This window comes from Pipistrellus kuhlii, unplaced genomic scaffold, assembly GCF_014108245.1.
Source record: "Pipistrellus kuhlii isolate mPipKuh1 unplaced genomic scaffold, mPipKuh1.p scaffold_m20_p_20, whole genome shotgun sequence".
NCBI lineage: Eukaryota > Metazoa > Chordata > Mammalia > Chiroptera > Vespertilionidae > Pipistrellus > Pipistrellus kuhlii.
Window position 1 is genome coordinate 11829828 of NW_023425516.1, and position 10325 is coordinate 11840152.

At 37.8% G+C, this 10325-nt stretch overlaps 1 protein-coding gene across 2 annotated transcripts in view; it reads right to left on the bottom strand.

Moving 5' to 3' along the window:
* CCDC15 (coiled-coil domain containing 15) overlaps positions 1–10051 on the bottom strand; it is a 37861-nt gene extending 27810 nt beyond the window's left edge. Inside the window, exons 1-4 of one of the 2 annotated variants that reach the window (XM_045585471.1) lie at positions 9895–10051; positions 9358–9546; positions 6790–6939; positions 2689–2880 (exon numbers count right to left, since the gene is read on the bottom strand). In XM_045585471.1, coding sequence (XP_045441427.1) covers positions 2689–2880; positions 6790–6939; positions 9358–9525 — 510 coding nt within the window. In that variant the 5' untranslated portion in view covers positions 9526–9546; positions 9895–10051. Of the gene's footprint in view, positions 1–2688; positions 2881–6785; positions 6940–9357; positions 9547–9894 lie in introns of both variants that reach the window. The other variant, XM_036449371.2, reaches the window with a different exon arrangement.
* Between the last annotated feature and the right edge of the window lie 274 nt (positions 10052–10325).

The following is a 10325-nucleotide window of genomic DNA, read 5'->3' on the forward strand; positions in this document are numbered from 1 at the left end:
TGAAGCCCAGAGGGGTTAGTGGCGGGGCCAGGCATGCTCCAGCTCTGGGTGGAGAGGTTAGGGTGTCAAGGCTGGGAGGCGGGCGGGACCATGCAATTTCACATGCTGGGTCACTAGTATCCTTATAAGAGGTAGAGGAAGATCTGACCCGAAGAGAAGGTGATGTGAAAACAGAGGCAGAGATTGGTATGATATGGCCACAAGCAAAGGAATGCTAGCAGACATCCAAAGCTAGTAGAGTCAAGGAATGTAAAAATCCAAAAGGAGAAAAATGATAGCTATAATCAATACCTGATGTGTTCTTAGAGATCACCATGGTATTTTATCTTCTATAACTTGAGAGTACAAAACTAGGCCCAAAGAGTAATATTATTTGTAATTATTTCAAACTTTCTAAAATCTAAAAAGAAAGTTGGTCAACAGTGGCAATGCTGTAGCAGAAATTAGAGGGCCATATGTATACTTGAAACATTATAAAAAGAATTCCTCAGAGAGAGAAAGGTTAGACTAGATAATGTCTTTTCTTCTCTAACACTTAATGTAAAATGTAAATAAATTCAATCTATAACTCTTGGCCAATCTTGTTTTATTTATAACCCCCTACTTCACTTCACCCTTACATTATTTTGAAATACACCCCAGATGTCAAACTATTTCATCCTTAAATCATAAGAAAATTGAAAAGTACACTTACATTCAGAAAGAGAATTACATCCACTATTTACGCAACCAGTTCTAGATAAACTAAAGGCGGCTGTGCTTGAACAGTCTCATTTATCTAGCTCTTAGTGACATCTAGTGGATAAAAACTGCAAAAGAAACAGTATCTATTGCCATGGTATGGTGTGGATAAAAGTTTATAGGCTTGAAGTAGTATTCAGCGGTTGCCAACCTTTTGGACCTCACGGATCACCAGTGGTCCACGGGCTATTGGTTGGTGACCACTGGTATAAATCACTGAATATTTAGTAGTTCATCTTTTAAGAAAAAAAGGATTATTAAAACTTTAAAAATTTTTGAAACATTTAAGGCTTCTCATAACTTGATTTCCTTCTATCTAACCTCATTTTCTATTTTCTCCTCTATAAACTAGCATTAGAAAGGTTCTGTCACTTACTCCCAAATATATCAAGCTTAATACATATTCCAGACTTTTAACTGTCCCTCTTATCTCAAAATTCTCTTGAATTTACCAATTCAATTCAGCTTAACAATTCAAAATATGCAGCTCAATTCCACCGCTTCCAGGAATTCTTCCCTAACTATTCCTTTGAAATTTAAATTATTTTTTAACTGCCAAAACACAACTTTATCACCAAATACAGCAAGTATCTCTATATTAATGTCTATTAAATTGGGGTCTATAAGCTTTGTATGTCTACATGTAAATATAAACCCACAAAGGGTCCTATTTCACATTTTATTAGTATCCCTACAATGTTGAACAAACAATTCATCTGGTGGACTGATCTATTAGCCCACCAGATGAAATAAAATCCTTACTTTGGTGGGATTTATAGCTACAAGGGCCATAAAAGCAAGGAATGTGTCTGTCTTAATAAATGTTCTATCCCTTTTACTGTATGCAGTGCCTGACTCAATAAATATCTGAGCCAGGCACTGCATATTATTCATAAACAAATTATTCAAAATCTTATAAAAGAAAACAAAAATGATTATAAAAATGATTACTACAAATCAAACAAAGAAAATGTTGTAGTTTTGGATAAAGAAAAAAAATATTTTTAAGTATTTCAACACAACATGTGCTTATAAAGCTTTCCCTATTTATACTAATAACACAATTGGATTTGCTTCATACTGTGACCAAACACATTAGTGGTTACACAACTTTTACTTTCACAAAAATATCATTTTCCACATTTTGCTTTCCTCTCACTATCCCTAGGAATACAATGTTTAAGTGCTAAGATGAAGAATAATTCCCATAGCAGACTTGAAATATATGATATCAACTGGACAAAAGCTGAGCATATGAATAGAGTTGACTGATGGCATCAAGTGATTCAAGTGAATGAATCTACCGATGGTGATTAATTTTGAAATATCAGGTATATAAAATGAATCACTAAATAAAAGTTACACAAACCTCTGAATGTGTTGAGACTTTCCTATATTATTATTTGACTTTTAGAACTATTTATTATGAGAATCAGATTAAACGACCAAAAAAATGAACAAACAAAATTCCCCATATATGTAGTAACCTTTTTGCAACAGAGGTTTGGATCACCCTGTCCATATGCTACAAACTGAGAGAGATGGAGGAAAGGAGTGAAAAACACTGATTTGTTATTCTACTTATTTATGCATTCACTGATTAATTCTTGTATGTGCTCTACTGGGGATCAAACCGGCAACATTGGCGTATTAGGATAACGCTCTAACCAACTGAGCTACCTGGCCCAAGCTCTTTCTAATAACTTTGAACTTTAACACTTTGGTACCTTATATAAGATGATTCTAAATTGTCTTACCAAAAATAAATATGATATTTTTAAACATATATTAAAATAAACATCATCCCACTATTTCCCACTTTATAAAGATTTTTAAAAAGGTGAGAAAAAGTGAAGTTGAATGTGGTACCTCCTCATCTCTACTTCATATCCTAATATGTCATTCACCTAAAAAAAAATTGTAGATATAAAGTAAATATGCACTTACAGCCAAGGCTTGTTGTAATAATTGATTCTGATTCTCTCTATTTTCTATTCCATCATCAAGCTTCTGGGAAGGAGATAACCAAGCACTTCCACTAGCAGCATTCAAATTCTTTGGAAAAACACTTGTTCTTTTAGAAGTTAATTGTCCTCGATCTGAAGGCAGCATAGCTACAGTATCTTCTTCTTCTTCTACCTACACAAAGGAAGAGTGACATGAATCTAGTGAGATTCCACCCCAACCCAATACAATCAAATAATGTCATAAGCGGTCAAAAAGATTTAAAATTGGTTCCAGAGGGATGTATCAGAAATCTGGCAAAAACATATTTACCAGGCACTTACTATGTGCTAATAATTTACATTATCTCATCTAATTCTCACAATAGTCTTATGGGACAAGTATTATATCTCCACTTTATAGGTGAAGAAACTACAGTCCAGAGAAGTTGTCATTAGCCCTAAGTTCACATTGCTAATAAAAAAGCATAAGCCAGGTGAGCATCATGAGAAGTGAGAAGATCCCTTTGCATATCCCCTTACATCTACAGCAAGTTAAACATCTATACCATCATATACCATGATCAAGTTGGATTCATTCTAGGGGTGCAAGGATAGTTCAACAGCCGCAAATTAATCAATGTGATATGCCACATTAACAAAATGAAGGATAAAAATCACATAATTCCTTTTTATGAAGATGGCACAGAAAGCAGTGTTGAAAGGTGTCCACAGCCACAGAAAGAAGATACACACGTCACCTACCTTCCGACAACCAAACACACTAAGGCTCCGGGGCAGCCTAAATATCCTCGGAAGAGTGCACCTGGGAGAAACAAGTTTGACCACTATGCCATCATCAAATTCTCCTGACTACAGAGTTAGCCATGAAGAAGATAGAAGACAATAATACACTTGTATTCACTGTGGATGTTTAGGCCAATAAGCACCAAATCAAAGAGGCTGTGAAGAAGCTCTATGACACTGATGTGGCCAAGGTCAACACTGATCAGATGGAGAGAAGAAGGCATGTGTTCCACTGGCTCCTAACGATGATGCTTTGGATGTTGTCAGCAAAATTGGGATTATCTTAACTGAGTCCAACTGCCTAATTCTAGATATATTTTTTTTAAAGTCATGTAACCACCTCAAGATATGTAGAAAAAGCATTTGACAAGTTATAGCATACACTTTTGATTAAAAAGGAAAAAAAAAAACAACTAAAAAAATGAGTATAGAAAGGAAGTACCTCAACATAATAAAGGCCACTAAGACAAACCCATAGTGAAAATCATACTCAGTGATGAAAAGCTGAAAGCTCTTCGTCTAGGATTAGGAACAGACAAGATGCCCACCTCACCTGTTATTCAACATAGTGCTAGCAGTCCTAGCCAGAGCAATAAGGCAAGAAAAAAATTAAAGGCATCCAAATTCGAAGGAAAGAAAGTTGTCACTAATTGCAATGACATGACTACATATATCGAAAACCCTAAATAAAGACTCTACCAACAAACTACTAGAAATATACACAAATCACACTCCTCAACTTCAAACTATACTACAGAGCTATAGTAACCAAAACGATATAGGATTGACAGGAGAACAAGTATATAGACCAATGGTACAGAATTGAGAGCCCCAAAATAAACCTATATATGCAACTAATTTACAACAAAGATCCAAAAACATACAATGGATAAAGGAAAGTCTTTTCAATAAACAGTGCTGGAAAACTGGACAGCCATATCCAAAAGAATGAAACTAGACCCCTCTGACATCATACCCAGGAATTACTTAAAATTGAATAAGGACTTGAATTTAAGACCAGAAATAACAAAATACATAGAAAAAAATTAAGTTCCCAGACATTGGTCTCAGAGATGTTTTTTGTGAATTTGACTCCAAAGGCAAGCAAAACAAAAGTGAAATAAACAACTGGGGCTTCAGCTAACTAAACAGCTCCTGCACAGCAAAAGAAATCATCCCCAAAACAAAAAGGCAACCCACCAAATGGAAAGATATTCACACATGACATATCCGATAAGGAGCTAATATTTGAAATATATAAAGATCTCATAAAACTCAATTAACAACAACAAAAATCGGATTAAAAAATGGGCAGAGCGGAGCAGCCAGTTCGGGAGCGGCAGTGGCCAGACCCGGAGCAGCTGGTTGTGGAGCGGATCAGAGCAACAGAGGCCAGGCCAGGAGCAGCCGGGTCCGGAACAGCTCGCTCCTCACCTGCCTCCGCCCCAAGGCTGCCTCTCAGACATGGCTGGAAACTTTTGGGGGAACTTGAGGGTCTGCTGAATCAAATGAGGAAGGCTTAGATCTGGATGTGTTGAGTTAGTATAGCGCTGGGGTGTAGATCTGTGAGTGCCTTGTGTGAAGTGTATCCTTGGGCATGTGGAGGTATTATTGATTTGAGAAAATGCTAAGCAACTGATTTACTATCTGAAAATTTTAAAGTTCTGAAAGTTTAAGGTCTCTTGCCAAAAAGAGGTTTTAAAGCTAACACCTTAATTTTAATGGAGAAAGGGGAGGACAAACCCTTCCCACCCAGAACAGGTAATCCAATTCCAACCAGCAGCTATCTTTAAACAATGTGTCCATTTACACTTGAATGGTTACACCTTTTGATAGCCTAAGGGCAAGTTTACATGTAAACAAGTTTGCTCTCAATTCCCAGGGCAGAAAAAAAATAAGGTTTAAAATTATTAGATTTTAAAATTTATTCTTAGAAGTGTAAAAGTTTATTAATTAAAAAAAAAACAACAAAAGGAGATTGAAAAACCTGATGAACAATAATAGCGGTGCATTGTAGTTGAGTCGGTGATATGGGAGGGGAGTGGACTGACTATTCTGGGGGGGGGGGGAAGGGAGGGAGGAAGAGACTGAACATAAACTGTGCACCTATGGATGAGGACAATGGGGGGTAGGAGGGGGCAGAGGGTGGGGTGGGAACCTGGTGGAAGGGGGAAGAAATGAGGAACCTTTGTAATATAAACAATAAAGATTGATTTAAAAAAAAAAATGGGCAGATGATCTGAACAGATATTTCCCCAATGAAGACATACAGATGGCCATCAGACATGAAAATATATTCAATATCACTAGTTATTAGAGAGATGCAAATCAAAACCACAATGAGATACCACCTCATACCTGCTAGAATCACTATTTTAAAAAAGACAAGAAATATTAAGTGACGAAGATATAAAGAAACCCTGTACACTGTTGGTGGGGATGTAAATTGGTGCAGCTACTATGGAAAACAGTATGGAGATTCCTTTCAAAATTAAGAATAGAACTACCATATGACCCAACAATTCCTCTTCTGGGTATTCACATGAAAAATATAAAAACACTAATTCATAAAAATATATGTATCCCTATGTTTACTACAGCATTATTTACAATAGCCAAGACATGGAAACAACCTAAGTGTCCATCAATGGATGAATGGATAAAGATAGATAGATAGATAGATAGATAGATTACTTAGACATTTTTTAAAAATTGCCACTGTAGTAACATGAATGATCTTGAGAGTACTATGCTAAGTGAAATAAGTCAGATGGAAAAAGACAAAAACTATATGGCTTCACTTATGTGGAATATCAAACAAAAAAGTAACAAACTAACAAAACAAACAAAAACAAGCTCATAGGTAACAGACAACAGAATGATAGTTACCAGAAAGAAAGAGCAAAATGAGTAAAGAGGGTCAAATATCTGATAACACAAGAGAACTAAATTTTGGGTGGTGAGCACGTAATAAGAGTACACAGACAATGAATTATGTTGTATACCTGAAATTTATATATTATTAACCAATGTTACCTCAATAAATTTAATTTTTAAAATAGCATAAGCCCAAATTCAAACCCCAAAAGGAATCCAAAACATTGTTTTTAATTAGTAGAAGCAAAAAATGAGTCAGAACACAGGAATAAGACATGGTTTCTCTACATACACATTTACTGCTCTTACCAGCAAACTGGATTATACAAAGCATGGAATCAAAAGAAAGTGATCTGACACTAATAGCTTATCTCATAACACTTAGTTTCCACTCTTTACTCAGGGCTCACTTTGAACTTACTTCTTCAGAAGACTTCTGAAGCTGTTGCTTTTTTCTTATACTAATTCGTTGATTTACTCGGTGTTTGGCTAGTCTCTGAGAACGCTTCAAAGCTTCTTGTTTTTTTCTTGCCTGTTCCTTTAGTTTTTCTTCAATTATATATGCTTCAGTCTTTAAAGATAAAGGATAGAAAATGAACTTTAATGTCAACTGTTTTTCCCAATAGGGTCCTGTTATAAACACAAGTAAGGAAACAATCCTGAAAAAAATAAATTCTATAATCCAAAATTCCCAGGAAAGTAAAGAAATCACAGAAGTTCAGAGGTGATAATCTAGACATAGCTAGTGAGTGCTGAGAACTTAAAAGAAATCACAAATAAAAATTGGAATTTAGAGTACTCAAATCTAATCTGAATTTCTCACTGAACTGAGAACAGTGTCATTAATTCTTCTTTTTAATATATATATATTTTATTGATTTTTCACGGAGAGGAAGGGAGAGGGATAGATAGCTAGAAACATTGATGAGAGAGAATCATCGACCAGCTGCCTCCTGCACACCCCCTACCGGGGATGTGCCTGCAACCAATGTATATGCCCTTGACCGGAATCGAACCCGGGACCTTCCAGTCCACAGGCCGACGCTCTATCCATTGAGCAAACCGGTTTCGGCTAATTCTTAATGATTCAATTCAAATCTATCTTATAATATACATTTTCTAAAATGGTGAAACAGTCCAGACACACCAGATTGCTCATCACTCACTAAAATATCTTATTCTAAAATGTCTTCATACTCAGAATTATGCTTCATTTTTAACCCTGCATGCCTTCCTGTAATCTCTAGTAAAGACCTACTCAATCTCCCAGACCATCTAATAGCAATCTCCTTGTACCTTCCACAATCCTTTCTTCCTCTCAGCTCTGTTATGCTTAGTACCTCTGATTAATGTTAACTGAGTATAGTGTTTCTTGTTTCCTTCATTAGATTATGATTTCCTTGAGGGCAGAAAATGTATTTAATTCTTCTTTCTTTCTTCTGCAGTATATAACACAGAGACTTGAATAGAAAGGTACTTAATATCTGTGTAATGCTCAATTCCAATCCATATTGTAAACAATTTGGAACATTTCAATGCATTTGAGTCCCTGATCAGTATTCACAAAGTCTTATCTTCTTTAAATACCATAGTCTTAGCACTTAGTTATACATTACCCAAACTCTTTAAAAAAAAAAAAAAATGTATTTTATTGATTTTTCACAGAGAGGAAGAGAGAGGGATAGAGAGTCAGAAACATTGATGAGAGAGGATCATCAATCAGCTGCCTCTTGCACACCCCCAATGGGGATGTGCCTGCAACCAACATACATGCCCTTGACCAGAATCGAACCTGGGACCTTTCAGTCTGCAGGCCGATGCTCTATCCACTGAGCCAAACCAGTTTCGGCCATTACCCAAACTCTTAAAATCCTTTCTGGAAATAGGCAGAATAGAAATAAATGAATACGTATGTAATTTATATACATAAAAACATAAATAAAATAAACACTGCATTACTATTTAACATTTAAACATATATTTCTCCTCTAATATCAAGGACCACTAAGTAAATGTACTTCATACTTTTCTCCTTCATGCTCAGAACCCTGTTTATACATTCAGAAGATCTTCACACATTTTGTGCATTCCATAAATACTTACCAATGCCCATATTTGTTAGGAACTTAGATAAAGATAGAAATGTGATAAGTAAGATTTTTCTCCCCTGTGATCCAGGAACTCACACCCCATCAGGAAAAGTAGATATATAAACAACTTACTATGAATATAATGTGTTAAGAGTCACAATAAAATCTGGACAAATAGTGAAGTGAAAATTTGGTGAAAGATTATAAAAGTCTTCTTACAAAATTATCCTCTTGTGTTACTTAGTATGAGTCTAATCATGTAAACAGACATACATGTAAATTTTGCAGAAGTGTCGCTTCATCTGAAATGCCCCTTTCTCTTGTACTTACAGCAGATCCATTCTTTAAGGTCCAACACAAACTGTATTTCCTCATTCATTCATTCATTCATTTATTCAACATGTATTCCCTGAAGACCAGACCAGGCCAGGAATGAACAGAACATAACATAAAGGTCTCTGTCCCCATGGAATTTCTCAGAATCCCAGTCAGAATTCATCCTTTCCTCTTATATTCTATTACTGCCTGAATCTCCATTACCAAATTTATCAAAAACTTTAACAGATTATTAATAATTAATGTTACATGAAATGTGGCCAACTGGTGGTCCTGAATACACTACAGAAAGTATGGAAGATAAAGACGTTGCCTACTGCTTGTGCATATAACAAGGAATCAGTAAACTGAAATACATACATGTATACGTGTGTAAGTTTTGGCAAATAAACACGTGTTTGTTCTATAACCCTCATGCAAGAATATATCTATTTATGACCGAAGAGAAATAGCATCCTCAGACTGTTTATCTTTATCTAAGCACCAGAGAGGCTTAAAAAAAAAAAAAAAAAAGGGAGAGATGAGGTAGGAACCCCACTATTTTGGTTCACACTGACACTCACATACGCTGTGTTTTCCGAAGTGTGTGGTGAGGCAGGTTCCACCCATGCCCCAACTGGCACTATGGGCAGGTTCCTCTCCGCCAGCACTGCCAACACGTCCTTGCTCTTCTGGGGATTTAAAGCCAGGGGCAACTTTGGGGTATTTCGTCGCTTCTTGAGGGGGACCATACTTGCTGAAATCTGTGACTCCTGGTTAGGAGAAAGAAAAAAGCTTATCATCTTCACACGGCCGCGTTAAGCGCTCAGACTTCCTAACCCATGAGCCACAGTCCCCTAAAAACGGAGAGAAGCCTTGGAGAAGGCAGCAAGCAGCCTGACCAAGTGCAAGAACGGGGATTCTTGAAGAAGGTGAGAGGAAAGGGAAAAGCAGCGGGAAGGAATAAGGGAGGGGGACGGAGGTTTAAAAATTGCCTCTGGAAGAAATGGGGAGTAGAAGGGTCTGACTGAGAGGAGGACTGTACCTAGGGGTGGCACAGCGAGGTGAGACTGATAGATTGAACGGGGGTTTGGGGGTGGGGGGTGGGGGGTGGTGAGAACCTGGGTCTGAGGGAGAGTCCAAATAATCCGTTTCCGGTTATGGGGCAGACGCTGAAGAAGGAGGGGATCCCAGGACAGAGAAAAGCCTATTTCTGAGGCCTTACGGGTCCCGCTGCCGCTGAGAGGTCAACCGCAACTCACAAAACTCAAACTCTACCCTGGATGCTAAACTAACCCCCTCCGGGTAACCGCCACTTCCGGGTGGGGCGCCCCGCCCCGCCCCTCAGCCTCTCTGAGCCCGCCCCTTCCGGGCTACCCGGGGGCCGGCGAATAAGGCGTGAGGGCGGAGTCCGCGCCTAGTCCGTCACTTCCGCTGAGGGGGCGGGGCTTGTGAAGGCGCTAGGAACCGGGCGGAAACGAGTGGGTGCTCGGGGCCGCTGGGTAGTGTTCCCGTCCTCGCGCGGCGGTCGGAAGGAACTGCTGATGTGTCG